The 17,641-nt window shown below is 50.3% G+C and overlaps 1 protein-coding gene and 1 long non-coding RNA gene across 5 annotated transcripts in view; one reads left to right on the plus strand and one right to left on the minus strand.

Annotated features, from left to right (window-relative positions):
• Positions 1-13,623, plus strand: part of LOC103021013 (uncharacterized) — a 53,248-nt gene extending 39,625 nt beyond the window's left edge. For 2 of the 3 annotated variants that reach the window (XR_449891.2, XR_009007120.1), the window contains 2 exons: positions 11,462-11,618; positions 13,258-13,623. This is a non-coding gene — a long non-coding RNA (uncharacterized LOC103021013). Of the gene's footprint in view, positions 1-1,026; positions 2,373-11,461; positions 11,619-13,257 lie in introns of those variants that run through there. The other variant, XR_009007119.1, reaches the window with a different exon arrangement.
• The window catches only part of ATCAY (ATCAY kinesin light chain interacting caytaxin), a 35,132-nt gene extending 18,011 nt beyond the window's left edge, over positions 1-17,121 (minus strand). For both annotated transcript variants that reach the window (XM_057540308.1, XM_007169182.3), the window contains exons 1-3: positions 16,638-17,121; positions 14,296-14,413; positions 1,085-1,143 (exon numbers count right to left, since the gene is read on the minus strand). In XM_057540308.1, coding sequence (XP_057396291.1) covers positions 1,085-1,143; positions 14,296-14,372 — 136 coding nt within the window. In that variant the 5' untranslated portion in view covers positions 14,373-14,413; positions 16,638-17,121. The remainder of the gene's footprint in view (positions 1-1,084; positions 1,144-14,295; positions 14,414-16,637) is intronic.
• Between the last annotated feature and the right edge of the window lie 520 nt (positions 17,122-17,641).

The raw sequence follows: 17,641 nt of genomic DNA on the forward strand, positions 1-17,641 counted from the left end.
CAACAGAAACATCTAGAACTATGTTTGACCACATAGCTGGGTACCATGGGCCAGGCAAGTGAATACATAAAATTAATGATCACATCTCCCCATCTCAAGTTCCTTAACTTAATCCTATCTGCAAAATCCCTTTTGCCATGTGAGGGAACATTCAGGGGTTACTGGAATTAGAATCTGGATATCTTTGGGGGTCATCGTTCAGCCAGTCACACCTAGGAAGTGGGGTACTGTTACTACACACTCCTCGTTTTACAGAAGTAGGAAATGGAGGCCCAGAGGGGTGAAAGGATTTGCCCAAGGTCACCCTGTGGGGATGTGACAGCACTGGGCAGAGCCCATGTGCTCAGGCAGGAAGAAGGGCTGGTACTTCAGGGTGGCCAACCATCCAGATCGGCCCCAGAAACCTGGAACAAATTGGTCCCCCTACCTGGCTCATGGGCATAGTGTGGTACAGGGGTAGGCAGAGCTGGCTGTCACTGCTGTGTGACCTCAGGGATGTGGCTGTCCCTCTCTGGGCAGTCTTTCCCCTGTAGGGTGGGCTCTGTGATGGGCTGCATGGGGGAAATGCAGGCAGAGCGGGGACCCTCAGCAGGACTCTGCCAGTAGATGTCATTGAAGAGAACACACGTTTGAGGCAGCTTCTCTGGCTGCCCCAGACCCCCTGTCCTCAAAGTCTGGGGCTTTGGATCCTCAGAGCTATGAGCCCTCCTGAGTGCTCAGGGCAGCAAAGCCCTCCCAGGGCTGACTTTGTGCCTGGCATCCCCTGGGCACTTTACACAAATCATCTCATTTAATCCTTGCATGCCCCTTCTGTGGGAGGCTCACTACCTGTATTTAGTAGATGAGGCATTGGAGGCACAGAGAGGCTAAGCAACTAGTTCAAGGACACACAGCAACTGACTTCATGATGGCTCCCACACACGTCTCTGGCCCACAACCACACTGCTTTCCCTGCAGGACTTGGAGCAGAGCAACCCCCTTCCCTGACATTCCACCCAGGAGGCATGATCTCTGACATTTCTACAGTTACAGTGCTGGGCACAGCCCAGACCGTGTGCCCATTTCTGCATGCATGGAAACTTACAGGATGTGTCTTCTGTGGCACTGCCAAGCAAGTCCATCCCCGTCTCTTCCGAGAGTGGCCTGCAGACCCAGCCGGGAGCGGACATCAGCCACCAGGCCCCACAAGTCCAGCCACAGGAGCGTGGAGTTCAGACAAAATGACACCAACAAAATCTGTTTAGCTTTGAGAAATCGTTGGGACAAAATACATCTGCTCGCGAGCACAGAAAATCATAAACAATCAGTGCTGGAGGGCTCCCATTGGATCATCTAATAAATATTAAGCCTTTTTTTGGGGGGGGGTGGGGACAGGGAAAGCTGAGGCCCAGTGAGAAGAAGGGTATCATCTATATTATATTTGGAATATAAGCAGCATTCTTCATGGGCTGACCCGGCAGGGTTTGGTCTCCGATGAATTGCTGCTATTAATGCAGCCAGAAGTTGTCCAATGGACATAGCAGACAACTGAAAGAGCTCTCTGTGGCCAATGCTGGACTGGTCTGACCAACAAAATATATCATGAAGTATTGGATTGTGAGCCAGTGTTTAAAATAAAATGTCTGTGAGTCCATACAGATATAAATAAATGATTGAATAAATAAATACAGGGAGAAGAGACAAATTTTTCCTGCAGAGAAGAATTTCATATAATGTCTGTAGATATTCTGCCCTCAAGGAGATGGAAAGTAACCCCCTTCTCTGTAAGTGTGGGCTGTGCACAGTGACTTCCTTCCAAAGAGGACAGTATGGAAAGGGGGGAGGTGTGACCTTCCAGTGCAGACACCTGAGCAGCACGACCTCAGCCAGGGGACCGAGGTCAACACCAGCAGTGATGAGTCATGTTGACAGCAGGCACCCCAAGATGAAGGATGAGACGGCCCTTCACAGGTGGTCCTCCTCCCAGCACCCAGCGCCCCAGTGTAACCGTGAGAAAAACACCCGACAAGTTCCCACTGAGGGAGATTCTACAAAATCTCTGGCCACAGTCCTCAAACCCGTCAAGGGCATCGAGAACAAGGAAAGTCTGAGAAACTGTCACAGCCCAGAGGAGCCTGAGGAGACATGATGCCTGAATGTTACATGGGAACGTGGGTGGGATCCTAGGAAAGAAAAAGGATATCAGGAGAAAAGCACTATGGAAATCTGAATAAATTCTGGACTTCAGTTAATAACAGTGTATCAATATCAGTCTATTAATTGTAACAAATGTATCAGCCTAATGTAAGATGTTAATTTAGGAGAAGCTGAGTGTGTGGGGGAGGGTATGGAAATTTTCTGTAATATTCTTGCAACTTTTCTGTAAGCCTAAATCTTCTAAAAAGTAAATTTTTTTTAAAAAAGAAAGGCAGCCAGCTATACATTTGTGCCCCTTTAATGCTTGGTGGAGCACGAATTTGCAAAATAAGACCTGTTTCTCTGGCAATGCCCAGACTGTTTTTTTTTTTTTTTGGACCACAGCTCATGCCGCCTGACTTTGACCCACGTGCTCTGGCTCCTTTGCTCCCTAGGGAAATAGTTCCAGGCAGAGGGTTTTGCAGAGTGCATGGGGCTGTCAGAGGCTCTAGCTGCAGGGTGTGCTGGCTCAGGGAAGCACTGCAGCGTTAATTCATCTCTGCAACTCAGCAGTCCCAGCTCAGCTGGAATGGGAGCTGGTTAGATGGGGAAGGACAGTAGAATGCTTTTTCTTTTCCTTTAACAAAACCATTTATTCCATCACCTCTGTTCCTTGTAGGGCATGAGCTGGCACCCTCTGTCGGGTGGGATCTATCCATGCTTCTTCCTCCGCACCTACCACCCCGCCCACCTTTCTCCCGTTCACCATGCTTTGAATGTTCTTTGAGTAACCACTACCCTTCCAGGTGCATTGGAGGTCTTGGAGGGTCTTGGAGGTAAAGGATGAATCAGATGTCACCCTGCTCTCATAGAGGTCAAAAGTCAAAATAGAGCAGAGGTCCAAAGGAAATGAAGGGCTTCCCTGGTGGTGCAGTGGTTAAGAATCCTCCTGCCAATGTAGGGGACACGGTTTCGAGCCCTGGTCCGGGAAGATCCTACATGCCACGGAGCAACTAAGCCCGTGTGCCACAACTACTGAAGCCCGGGCGCCTAGAGCCTGTGCTCTGCGACAAGATAAGCCACCACAATGAGAAGCCCACACACCACAACGAAGAGTAGCCCCCGCTCGCCGCAACTAGAAAAAGCCCGCACGCAGCAACGAAGACCCAACGCAGACATAAATAAATAAATAAATTTATTTTTAAAAAAATGACAAAGGAAATGAGGACACATATCCATGCAAAAACTCATACCTGAATGCTCACTGCAGCGTGATCACATTGGAAACAACCCAAATGTCTACCACGTGATGAACAGATAAACAAAACATGGTCCATCCATACAATGGAATATTATTCAGCCATGAAAAGGAGTGAAGCGCTGACACCTGCTACAATGTGGATGGACCTTGAGAACACGATGCTCAGTGAGAGAAGCCAGACACAAAAGGCCACATAATGTGTGATTCCATTTATATGAAACGTCCAAAACAGGCAAATCCACAGAGACAGGTGGTACATTTGTGGTTGCCAGGGGGATGGGGTTTCATTTTGGGGTGATGGAACATTTTACAACTAGATAGAGGTGATGGCTGTACAACATGTGAGTTGTTCATTTAAAATGGTTATTTTGGGACTTCCCTGGTGGTCCAGTGGCTAAGACTCCACGTTCCCGATGCAGGGGGCCTGGGTTCGATCCTTGGTCAGGGAACTAGATCCCACATGCCGCAGCTAAAGATCCCACATGCCACAACTAAGACCCGGTGCAGCCAAATAAATAAATAAGTAAATATTTTTAAAAATTAGGGCCCACCCTAAAATGGTTATCTTGGGGACTTCCCTGGCAGTCCAGTGGTTAAGACTGCACGCTTCCAATGCAGGGGGCGCAGGTTCAGTCTCTGGTTGGGGATCTAAGATCTCACACGCCCACCGCACGGCCAAAAATAAAATAAAATAAAATGAAATAAAATGGTTATTTTTATGTCATGTAAATTTCACCTCCATTTAAAAAAGAAAAAAAGCAAGCTTCAGATTAAGTCAGAAGGTTTTTTTTTTTTTTTTTTTTTTTTTAATTTATTTATTATTTATGGCTGTATTGGGTCTTCGTTTCTGTGCGAGGGCTTTCTCTAGTTGTGGCAAGCGGGGGCCACTCTTCATCGCGGTGCACGGGCCTCTCACTATCGCGGCCTCTCTTGTTGTGGAGCACAGGCTCCAGACGCGCAGGCTCAGTAATTGTGGCTCACGGGCTTAGTCGCTCCGCGGCATGTGGGATCTTCCCAGACCAGGGCTCGAACCCGTGTCCCCTGCATCGGCAGGCAGATTCTCAACCACTGCGCCACCAGGGAAGCCCCTAAGTCAGAAGGTTTTAAAGAGGGATCTTTTTTTCAGATTGAGACTGAAGACAACTCACACGCCCATTTCGTGTACACGTTGCTCTGGTCCCTCTGTCTGTAGCTGACACCCCTGCTCTCAACACGGGGAGGGCAGCTGGTAACTCACCAATAAGTCTGGGAGCCGGGAGTACAGGAGGCACACCACCTACTTGCAAGGTTACCCAAAATCATGCTCTGAAATTGCAGGCTGACAGCTGATGCACCACCCCTAGTTTTATCCTGCCCACACAGCATTTCACAACATTTTAAATTTGCTGTCAAATCAGAGATACGACACAAAAAGTCTAGATATCAGTCTTTTCTTGAATCAGATCTGCCCTCCGTGCATGGTAACCGCCACCAGGAGCTGACTGTCCGCCACCCCTGCTCACCTGGGTGTCGGGATTTCCTTCCGGCTCCTTCCCCTCATTTACTCTGCCTTCCCTGTATCCATCAGTCTGAGGCTGTAATCCCTGTTGTTCTAGAATCAGCTAGAACCGTAATTTACCCCCACGGACAGGGCAGTCACTCTGTCGGAATGTTGACGGCATCATCATCTTGTTTGCTCCTCACAGTATCCCTGTGAGGCAGGTAGCAGCCCATTTCACAGAGGAGGAAACGGAGGCTAAACCAGAAGATGCCCAAGGGCAGAACGAACCACTCACAGAGGTAGAGCTGAATCCGGTCATTGCCCTCTACTGTCCCCTTGTGTCCAGTCTGCTCATGTGAACAAACCCCACAGGTCCACAGGGCTGCAGCTTTCAAGGTCAGGTGAGACCTGGTTATTTCCACAAGCCCCAGGAAGACCTCAGCTAATACAGAGCTGAAGCCCCTTCACGAACTCAAAGTGGATCCAGAGGGCTCCCTGCAGCACTTGCTTCCAGTCTGTGCTGGGAAACCCATGTAAAAAGTGGGGTTCCCCCTAATCCACCAGGTGTACAGTGTGGCTTTATTCTTCTGGTGTGGGCTGACTTGCATCCCTCCCAAAACATAATTCAGGTCTTAACTCCCAGAACCTGGGAATGTGACCTGTTTGGAAATAGGGTTGTTGCAGACAGCATTAAGTTGAGATGACATCATACTGGAGCAAGGTGGGCCCTACAGCCAATCAGTCGTATGCTTGTAAGAAGAGGCAAGTTTGGACACAGAGACACAGAGGAGAAGGCTGTGTGAAGATGGAGGCAGATTCAGATCAAAACTACAATGAGGGGCTTCCCTGGGGCGCAGTGGTTAAGAATCCGCCTGCCAACGCAGGGCACACGGGTTCGAGCCCTGGCCCGGGAAGATCCCACATGCCGCAGAGCAACTAAGCCCGTGTACCACAGCTACTGAGCCTGCACTCTAGAGCCCATGTGCCACAACTACTGAGGCCGTGTGCCACAACTACTGAAGCCCGCGCACCTAGAGCCCGTGTCCTGCAACAAGAGAAGCCACCACAATAAGAAGCCCATGCACCGCAACGAAGAGTAGCCCTGGCTCGCTGCAATTAGAGAAAGCCCACACACAGCAACGAAGACCCAACTCAGCCAAAAATAAAAACAAACAAATAAATAAATTTATTAAAAAAAAAAACTACAATGAGGTATCACCTCATATCGGGCAGAATGGCCATCATCAAAAAATCTACAAACAATAAATGCTGGAGAGAGTGTGGAGAAAAGGGAACCCTCCTACACTGTTGGTGGGAATGTAAATTTGTACAGCCACTATGGAGAACAGAATGGAGGTTCCTCAAAAAACTAAAAATAGAGCTACCATATGATCCAGCAATCCCACTCCTGGGTGTATATCTGGAGAAAAGCATAATTCGAAAAGATACATGCACCCCAGTGTTCACTGCAGCACTATTTACAATAGCCAGGACATGGAAGCAACCTAAATGTCCATCAACAGAGGAATGGATAAATAAATAAATAAATAAATAAATAAATAAATAAATAAATAAATGTATATCTCATATATATAATGGAATACTACTCAGCAATAAAAAAGAACGAAATAATGCCATTAGCAGCAACATGGATGGACCTAGAGATTGTCATACTGAGGGAAGTAAGTCAGGCAGAGAAAGACAAACACATGATATCGCTTATACGTGGAATCCACAAAAAGTGTACAAATGAACTTATCTACAAAACAGAAATAGAGTTACAGATGTAGAAATTAAACTTATGGTTACCAGGGGGTCAGGGGGAGGGATAAACTGGGAGATTGGGATTGACATATACACACTACTATATACAAAAGATATAGCTAATAAGGACCTACTATACAGCACAGGGAACTCTACTCAATACTCTTTAATGGCCTATATGGGAAAAGAATCTAAAAACGAATGCAGGACCTCCCTGGTGGCGCAGAGGTTAAGAATCCGCCTGCCAATGCGGGGGACACGGGCTCGAGCTCTGGTCTGGGAAGATCCCACATGCTGCGGAGCAACTAAGCCCGTGCGCCACAACTACTGAGCTCATGCACTGCAACTACTGAGCCTGCGTGCTGCAACTACTGAAGCCCGTGTGCCTAGAGCCCATGTTCCACAACACGAGGAGCCACCGCAATGAGAAGCCCGCACACCGCAACGGAGAGTAGCCCCCACTTGCTGCAACTAGAGAAAGCCCGCGCACAGCAATGAAGACCCAATGCAGCCAAAAAAAAGAGAAAAAGAGTGGATATATGTATATGTATAACAGATTCACTCTGCTGTACACCTGAAACTAACACACACTGTAAATCAACTGTGTGCCAATAAAAATTTTAAAAAGTAAAAATAAAAAATAAAACACAAGCTTAAAAAAAAAAAGATGGAGGAAGGCAGAGATTGGAGTGATGCATCTACAAGCCAAGGCAGGCAGAGGATTGCCGGCCACCACCCGAAGCTGAAAGAGGCTGGAAGTATCCTTCCCTAGAGCCTTCAGAGGGAGTATGGCCCTGCTGACACCTTGATTTTGGATTTTTAGCCTCCAGAACTGTGAGAGAAAACATTTCTTCTGTTTTAAGCAAGTTCCTGGTACTTTGTTATGGCAGCTCTGGGAAACTCACACGCCCTCTCAGCGTGAAATCCAAATTTCTCTCCTACTGTATCCCCTACCATGCCAAGGTCCTCTCTGCCCCAGTACGTTTGCACATCCCACCCCCTCTGCCTAGAGGGCCACTTCCTGCTTTCTTTGACTAGTGAACTTGCTCAGCCTTTCAGGCTAGGTCAGCGTCCTCCAGGAGGCCCCATCTGAATCTGACATCCACCCCGCCCCTGCATTCTGCCTCAGAAGACTTCTTTAGCACAGAATCTGTGGTACTGTGTGCTAATTGCTTGTTTCCTGGGCAGACTGTGAGCCCTTGAAGGGGAGGAAGTGCCTCTTCCTCTCTCGCTTTGGTGAGTCACGGGCCTGGACCCGGGAGAAGCAGCCCTCAGCAAGGGTTTTGAAGGAAGGAGCGAGTGAGGGCACATTATGTAAGTGGTGGGGAAAGGCCAAAATCTAGAAACACCTGTCACCCGGAATCAGCTGTTATTGCAATAGTTCTGGCTTCAGAGGTGGCTCCTGGACCGAGTTCTACCCTCAGATCCTAGCCTCTGGCTTAATGTTACTCACGGTGTGAAAGAAGGGAATTGGGAATAAACTGTGGGCCTCAGGACCTTTGAAAATGCCTCCTGCTTCCCAACTGGTGCCCCAGGGCTTCGACGGCATTAAGATCGGCTGTGCTGCCTCGGTCTCCCCTCCAGGGTTTTCCAGCCTCTGTTTCTGTTTGACGGCGGCCACCTCTGGTGCAGGGTAACAGCAAAAACTCTTTCTGGGCATAAGTAGGCTTTTCCAAGGCTCAATGATGGGCCAGCAACACTGGGGCTTATCACAGGACTCCTGCAGAGCTACGTTGGGAGAACCAGAGAGGGAACTGCTGAAAGGCATTCAAGAATTATCCATTGGCAACTTTGGTGGTTTCAGATACTCAGCTAAATCTGCCCTTTTTCCTTCTCTGCAATTTCCAACACCTCTGTCCATTCATCTTGCTCTGGTCTCCCCCAGCTCCATCACCTCTTGGTTGGGGAACTAAGATCCCACATGCTCATGGCACAGAATAAAATAAAATAAAATGGTTATTTTTATGTTATGTAAATTTCACCTCCATTTAAAAAAGAAAAAAAGCAAGCTTCAGATTAAGTCAGCAGGTTTTAAAGAGGCATCTTTTTTTCAGATTGAGACTGAAGACAACTTACATGCCCGTTTTGTGTACACGCGCGGCATGGCCAAAAAAAACAACAAAAAAGCGCGGGGCCCTGATCCCCTAGGACTGTGACCTTACAAGAAGAGGGAGAGCCACGAGAAAGCTCCCCCTGCACATGCAAGCGCAGAGGAAAGACCACGTGAGGATGCAGTGAGAAGGCCAGGAAGAGAGCCCTCACCAGAAGCCAACCCTGCTGGCACCTTGATCTCAGACATCCAGCCTCTGGAGCTGTGAGAGAATAAATGTCTGCTGTTGAAGCTGCCCGGGGTGTGGTATCCTGCTATGATAGCCCAGCATCGCTGGAGCACAGGAAAGAGAACGGCGGAGTTGAGGAGGGCAGAAGATGCTGAGGCTGCTCAGAGCCTGCCATCACTTCCTGGCCCAAACCCACGGCTCCTGCATGAGGGACTGCTGAGCTGGGCAACAGGAAATCACCTCTGTGCGTGTGTTGGGCTGGGGGAGGGATGTTGCCTGGCCTGCCCTGTGCAGGGGCGGGCAGATACAAAGAGAGACTGAGCATAGGTAGATAGAGAGAAAGACAGCAGACAGACAGACACAGGGAGAGACAGGGGCAGAAGAGAGAGACGGGGGTTGGGGGAGAGAATGATAAAGCAAAGGAAGTAAAATCTTAACAATCAGCAAATCTGGGTAAGAGTTTACAGATATTCCTTATACCATTCTTATAGTTTTTTTTCTAAGCTTGGGACCATGTCAGAATAAAAAGTTACAGGGGGAGAGATAAATTGAGAGATTGGGATGGACACATACACACTACTATATATAAAATAGAGAAATAATAAGAACCTACTGTATAGCATAGGGAACTCTATTCAATACTCTGTAATGATCTATATGGGAACAGAATCTAAAAAAGAGTGGAAGGGATTTCCCTGATGGCACAGTGGTTAAGAATCCTCCTGCCAATGCAGGGGACACGGGTTCCATCCCTGGTCCGGGAAGATCCCACATGCCGCGGAGCAACTAAGCCCATGTGCCACGACTACTGAGCCCGCGTGCTGCAACTACTGAAGCCCGTGCGCCTAGAGCCCGTGCTCCGCAACGAAAGAAGCCACTGCAATGAGAAGCCCATGCACCGCAACGAAGACCCAATGCAGCCAAAAATAAAATAAATAAAAGAGTGGATATATGTATCTGTATAACTGATTCACTTTGCTGTACAGTAGAAACTAACACAACATTCTAAATCACCTACACTCCAATTAAAAAAAAAAAGGAAAAAAAAAGTTACAAGCAAAACCCACGACCACTCAGTTATAGAAGGCAGAGCAGGCTGAGACACCATTCAGACATCTAACCCTGTACCTGCCTCTCCTTAGCTGTGAGACCCGGGCCAAGCCCTTTCCCACCCTGGTCCTCAGTTTCCCCACCCAACCTTTCTTCAGTCCCTCGATCTGCTTCCGCTGGCTTCAGGGCCTTTGCACGTGCTGCTCTCTCTGCTTGGAATGCTTGACCCCTACCCCCAGCCTCTTTCCCCTGTTCATACCTCTTCATCCTTCAGAGCTCAGGGTCAGCGCCTCCCCCAATGTCCCCAACCCAGTCAGACCCCACCTGGCGCTCTCCAGGTGCCAAGAACCCAGCTGCAATTTTTCATTGGTCTGTGAGGATATAAGGGACCGCCTGTCTCTGCGCCAGACTGTAAACACCCCACAATGGCGGCTCTCCTGTTCTCCACGTGTCCCCAGCGTCTCACCCAGGGCCTGGCATACAGTTGGTGCATATCACTAGAATGAATGAACGTGGAAGCAAGGCAGGTAGATGGATCGTCTCCAGGCTGCCCTCTCTCAGCTAGGGTCCACAGGTACCTGCAGAAGAGCAGGAGGTGCAGGAATACACGGCAAGGCAATGGCAGCAGGAGGGGGCTGTGGGCACAGGGGGAGCACCCGGACACACCCAGGGCAGCTCGAGGATCCCACCCAGGAAGGGATCACTGAGCTCGAAGGAATAGAATTGGGGGTTGTCTGGCATCAGACAGAGGTGCTTATGTTGAGCTGCAGCTGGACGCTGCATAAGGAGCTGTACTCATTTATCCCAGAACGAGGAGGACAGAGCCTTGATGAAGGCATGTTCCCGACCCCAGGGCTGCACAGCCAGGCCACTATCCTGCAAACACTGAACTACTGAAAAGGGAGAGGAGCCCTCTGCAGCTGGGGAAACTCACTTGAAATTCACATTTGCAGCTGCAGTCAGCTCCACTTTGTCTCAACAAGGCTTGGGAGAGGAGGGTCTCTTTTATGGGGGGATGGTAAAAAGGAACCGGAGTGAACAAGGTACTAGCTGATAAGAATGATGCTGAGGGCAGCAAGTCCTGTGGGCAGCCCTCCGCATCTAGACAGCCCGGCTCAGCTGCCTCGCAACTCATACCTCATCGAATTCTTTTTCTTTAATTCTTTTAAAAAAATTAATTAATTAATTTATTTTTGGCTGTGTTGGGTCTTCGTTTCTATGTGAGGGCTTTCTCCAGTTGCGGCGAGTGGGGGCCACTCTTCATCGCGGTGCGCGGGCCTCTCACTATCGCGGCCTCTCTTGTGGAGCACAGGCTCCAGACGCGCAGGCTCAGCAGCCGTGGCTCACGGGCCCAGTTGCTCCGCGGCATGTGGGATCCTCCCAGACCAGGGCTCGAACCCACGTCCCCTGCATCAGCAGGCAGACTCTCAACCACTGCGCCACCAGGGAAGCCCCCTCATCGAATTCTTGTGACAACTTCGGGAGACAGGAATGATTGTCCCTATTTTACAGATAGGAAAACTGAGGCACAAAGATGCTTGAAGAGCTGCCCAAGGTGGGCAAGTGAGCCCACTGGAGAATTGGAATCTCAACCCATGGCTGTCCGGTTCCACAGCTTGTGCCCTCTTGGTTCCGCTGTGTCGCTTGAAATAAAATTAGAGTGAGCAAGGTGAGTCCTGTGCTGTCATCAGAGAATTTTTTTATGTCCAGGAAGGGTTGGGGTTTGCCACCCAGGCAGGCAGGGTTGAATCAGAAGGTTCTCAAAGTCCAGACCGAGGGACGCTTTGGTCTCCGACAGGGGCCAGAGTTCACGGGACCACAGGGTAAGTGATGCTGACACTGGTTGGAGACGCCCCCCAAACCCCGGGTGTTTGTTTGGTGCTGGAAGGAACCCATAGAGATCATCCCATCTGTTTCCACCCTTTCCATGGGAGGAAACAGATCTCCCATGCCGGGAACGAGGGACAGCTCCCCAAGGCGGCTCTTGCGCATTCTGGAGCATTCCTAGCCACATCAGGAGCCCCTGACAAAAACAGTCCTTAATTCGCCCAAACTGCCAGGTCCGGGTGTCATGAGACCCCTTTCTACAAATCCAGGCATCAGCACTCCTTGTATTGAGTTAAAGAGAAAGACTTATAAGAGGGAGTGTAGAACGAAGAACATTTTAACAGTGAGAGAACAGGAGGTCGGCTCCAATGAAGTCGCCGTCTCTTTCCCGAAATACTTGCCTTCCTGAAGACAACGGTACTGCGCAGACAAGAGAGTCTCGTCTATTCTGAGGCGGGGCATCTATCGCTTTATTTATTTATTTTTAATTTTATTTATTTTTGGCTGCGTTGCTGCGCGCGGGCTTTCTAGTTGTGGCGAGCGGGGGCTACTCTCCGTTGCGGTGCACGGGCTTCTCATTGAGGTGGCTTCTCTTGTTGTGGAGCATGGGCTCTAGGCACATGGGCTTCAGTAGTTGCAGTATGCGGGCTCAGTAGTTGTGGCACGTGGGCTCTAGAGCACAGGCTCAGTAGTTGTGGCGCATGGGTTTAGTTGCTCCATGGCATGTGGGATCTTCCCGGACCAGGGATCGAACCTGTGTCCCTGGCATTGGCAGGCGATTCTCAACCACTGCACCACCAGGGAAGTCCCCATCTATCGCTTTAAGAATCATAAGGATGTGTGTGAAACATCGACACTGAAAATGACTAGACTGGAGAGAGGGCTAAAGATTCTCAAATGAGGGGGTGATGCCCTTGACATCACAGCTTCTCCTGGGACAGGTCGACAGGAAGCTCCAGACCTCCCCCCATCAGCCCATTTTGCTTTTGAATGGGCCAGCTGGCCGTACAAAGCATGCACAGATTGGACCATTTGAATCCAAAGAGTCTACTTTAGACTCAAACCTGCATCCCTTTCATGCTTGTCCATCATCCTTGTTCTGCCCTGGGCACCCTCACCGACTGAGATTACCTGGAGCTGGAGATCCTTTCCAAATTCTCTTTTCCAGGGTGAATATGCCCAGTCCCTTTGACTCTTCCTTCCTAGATGGTTATGCAACTAACTCTTGGGCATCATCTCCTGTGGGTAAACTCCTTGCATTAAAGTGGGAGGGAGAGGGAATTCCCTGGCGATCCAGTGGTTAGGACTCCACACTTTCACTACCATGGGCATGGATTCGATCCCCAGTTGGGGAACTAAGATCCTAAGATCCTGCAAGCTGGCCAAAAAAAAAGTGGGAGGGAGATGAGCAGTTGCATCCAGCCAACGAATTAAGGGGAGCCTGTGCTGACTATATTTTCTCTTACCCAACGCCTCGCCAGAGGAGAATACAGAGAGACAAGTATCTCAGCAGTGGGCACGCACAGCTTGCTTCCTACAATTTTGAATTCGTACCAATGACCGTCATCCATTCACCCAATATCCACTGAGCATCAACTGTATGCCTGTGATCAAACCAAAGGCCCCTGCTCTCGTGGGTTCCATGGCAGGGAACAGACTGTAAACAAGTATGTGAAATACTCAGCATATTCAATCGTATGAAGGCCGGGCGCCTAGAGCCCCTGCTCCGCAACAAGAGAAGCCACCGCAATGAGAAGCCCGTGCACTGCAACGAAGAGTAGCCCCCGCTCGCCGCAACTAGAGAAAGCCCGCGCGCAGCAATGAAGACCCAATGCAGCCAAAAATAAATTAATTAATTAAAAATAAAAACAACAACAACACGACATGTATGTATTTTCTTACGAATCTAGACAAAGAAGTAAGTCTGAAATCAGTTTCACTGGCAGGGCTGGTTCCTCCTGGAGGCTCTGGGGGAGAATCTGTTTCCGTGCCTTTTGTTTTGTTTTGTTTTGTTTTGGCTGTGCCGGGTCTTAGTTGCGGCACGCGGGATCTTCATTGCCACGTGCGGGATCTTTAGCTGTGGCAGGAGGGATCTAGCTCCCTGAACAGGGATCGAACCCGGGCCCCCTGCATTAGGAGCACAGAGTCTTAACCACTGAACCGCCAGAGAAGTCCCTGCCCCAGGGCTTTTAAGGGGTATGACAGAGTCCCTCTGGCTGCTGCAGGTAAAAACACGCTGTTACCTGAATTCATGGAAACCCAGGTAAGAATATTGTAACAGCCCATGAGATGGTTTTAGAAGAATGTTTAGAATTCTTATGATAGTGTGGGAATGGGAGCTATTTTGGCACTTTGGGCAGGGATGGGCGGGGGAGGGAGGTGGGAAATCAATCTTAAATAATTCAGCAAATATCAATTATGTGCTTGGCCCGGTCAACTGGGGTGTCTCTGCCTCACACCTGGGAGCAGCGTCGGGGCCACTCCTTCCACGTCTGACACGCACACCTAGGGAGCTGTACCTGGGCAGAGTTTCGTCCTGCCATTCTTCCTTCACATCCACGTTTTCCATCCGGAGCGTGGCTTCAGTGGTCCCCATGGGAGCTGGGAAGAGGCACCGACTTGAAGCAAGGATGAATCCTGAAGGAGGGCAGTGGATGGAGGTTTTACTGGACAATCATCATAACGACAATTCCCCACTCACACACAGAACTTCAGAGATGGATCTGCAAAGAGCTCTTGTGTCCATTGTCTTATTGAATCATTTTCCAGCCCCATGAGGCTTCTCCATTTCACCAGTGAGAAAACAGAGGCATAGGAAGCTGAACACCCATGTGGGTCTGGAGTTTGAAACCAAAGGAGGGGCTGAGCCTCCAGCTAAAAGCACCCCCCACCTTTGAAGCTCTGAAATCCATCCTCTGCATGGTTCACCATCCCTCCCCTTACCTTGGACTTCAACTAGGAAGCAATAAATCCAGTTAAAGTCATTTACACTAAATGACTGATATAATTAAGCTTCCTTGCTGGGACTGACATTCAGACAAGACCTGGTTAACGCCAACCCACCTCTATCTGCTCCAGCCCACCTGTCCTGTCCCTGTCCCCTCCCCTCCCCTCCCCCAGTGAAGAAGCAAGTCCTGACAACCTGACCCTAGGACTGAAAAATGAAGTGCGGAAAGTGCCTGGGGCTGGAAATCAGGATCATCATTTTTACCAACCACAAAATGCCAGTTTTGTTTTTATCGTTGCGAGGAACCAGCTGGGGACAAGGATGGGGTGGGAGGCAGCACTCTAGGTGGGGCTTAAGTGCTGGGCTGTCTGGGAGTGTGGTGAGAACTGCCGACTGGGACTGAATTTGGGTCTACCCTGGGGCATGGCAGACTTCCCCTGTCTCAGTTTCCCTGCCTGTAAATGAAAGAATTGGTCTAGAAAGGATCTCTATGATCCCTTTGGGCATAAACCCCAGGATCTTATGACTCAACTAATAGTACAGGTTCTGAGCTTTTAAGCCAGTGGTTCTCAACTGGTGGTGATTCTGCCTTCCCCCACCAGATATTTGGCAATGTTTGGAGGCATTTTTGGCTGTCACAAGTGCGGGGGGGGGGGGAGGGGGCAGTGTGCTACTGACATCAAGTGGGTGGAGACCAGGGATGTTGCTCAGTGCTTTCCAGTGCCCCAGATGGTACCCCATGACCAAGAATGATCCGGCCCCAAATGTCATTAGATCCGAGATTGAGAAGTTGTCATCCTCACTTGCCAGCACCTAAGGTCCCGCATCCAGCCCCTCCCCCCTCCCCGGCTGCCCCTCTAGAGCTGGTGGGTGGCTCTCAGTTTGGGTGTGTCTTCCAGAGCCCCTCGCTGGACCTAAGCCCCTGTGGATGGAGGGTCTGCATTTGGGATTGGGGCTCAGAGGGAGCCGGAGACAGGTGAGGGCTAGGCAGGGGGGACGGGATGTCTGAAATTCGACCCTCCCCCACTTCAGTGAGAGTTTCTCACTCCATTCTTGTCACTGCCCTGAATGTCGTCATTCATTCATGGAGCAGGGACAGTAAGACGCAGTACGGAAAACAGAGAGAGAGAGAGAGATGTCTTCCTGATGCTGTGGGCAACAACTGCCCAGGAACTTACTGCAAGGGAAAGTTCCCATCGATGGAAATTCATTTCCTTTCTGAAGGGAGTGGTCTTTGCGTCTGTTTTCCTTATCCTGAGCTGGGTGTGACCTCAGCCCCCAGAAAGGACCACCCACCTCCACCCCACCCACAGCTGAGACTGGGGCCACACATGTTGGCCCAACGATCCTCTAAATGAGGGGTGTGTGTGGGTGACCGCAGGGCCCTGGACGCTCCCGCCCTCTGATCCCGACTTCACGTTCGAGGACGGCAAATAAGGCAGCGACGGGAAGCTGAGAAGCGTTCCTTCCCGCTATGGTGCTGAATTATCAGCACATACAAGTTCAGACAGAGGAGGAGGAATCTCTGTCTTCAACCGTTTCCCTTCCTCCCCACCCCATAGGCAAGCTTTTACGTACACATCTATCAAATCCTATTCCAAATCCGCTCACGGTGTTATAAATAGGAAATGCACAGAGGTGGGACGTGTACATTTCGGTCTCTCAGGAAGCGTCCCAGAGAGGGGCTGAGGGTTTGAGCCGCCTAATCTCTAAGCACGTCCCGGAAATGGTGCAATCCTCTGCCATCCAGGTGAACGGTGGGCATGGGAGGTGAACTGTGGGTGTGTGTGTGGGGCGGATGCTTTTCTCAGCGTGGGGTAAGATGGAGGTGGTAGCATCCCAAGAATCACAAGACCCTGGTTCTCTGCTCCCACCCGCCCCATCTGCCAGAAGGGGGTTTGTAGCAGCAGATACCTGCGGACAGTCTTCCTCGGCAGGGCGGGGAGAAAGAAAGTGGATTCAGCTCCGCGTGAGTCCCGGCTACCTCCGCGGCCTCTCCCGGTTACGCGCAAACAAAGAAGAGCCTTGGGCGGATGCAGCCGGGCATCCCTCGCCTTCGGAGCCTCCGAGCAAGATGCGCTCAGGCGCGGACTCCGCATCCAAGGAAGGTCACCCAGGGCAACGCGACGGGCGCGGATGGGCGCTTTTGTCCACGGGTGGGAAACAGCTTGCAGTCGGCTCCCCCTCGCTCGGCTGCGGCTGCGTCCCTGGTCCTCGTGCCTCCGAGGTATTTTCTTCTTGCCAGCTTGCAGCTGGCGGAGGTTCGGCTTCCTTAAGACAGTTAATTATGCTGCTTTTGTGTGCAGGGTGGGTGGATGGGGGCAGGGCTGACCAAAAAGCACAGCCCCCTGCCAGAATCGGTGCTCTCCATTGGCTGAGAGGGGAGCATTTCCAAGAGCCTCACCAGGGGCAGAAGCGGAAATGATTTCCTGATGGCGCATCACAGATTTAAAAACAAAACAAGGAACAAATAAATAAGTGGCAGCGATGGCCTCATTCCTTAGATTAAGAGGGAGGGAGGAAATAATATCCTCATGGACCCGTTTCATGGGTCCCTCAGCCGACCACTTACGATGAGCCATGTGCCGAAGACGGGGCTGGGTGTTGGGGAGACAGAACCTTCTCAGACACATTCGCTCGGGGCCTCCGAGGGAAAGGCGCCCCCTGCAGGTGTGCGTGCGTTAACCCCTCCCTGGAAGACCATAGAATGGTATAGAGTTAAGAATGCACCCTCTGAAATCAAACCATAAGTGGATTGGGACACTGGCTCAGCCACTAGCTGGGGACTTGGTTGGGTAAGTGATCATACTTCCTGGACCTCAGTTTCCTCATCTGTGAAATGGAAACATCAGGGTACTGGCCTTTCGGCATTTAATGAGGTGATGCAGTGAGGGTGCTTGGCACAGTGCCGCAGCATG

Source organism: Balaenoptera acutorostrata, chromosome 2, assembly GCF_949987535.1.
Source record: "Balaenoptera acutorostrata chromosome 2, mBalAcu1.1, whole genome shotgun sequence".
Classification (NCBI taxonomy): Eukaryota; Metazoa; Chordata; class Mammalia; order Artiodactyla; family Balaenopteridae; genus Balaenoptera; species Balaenoptera acutorostrata.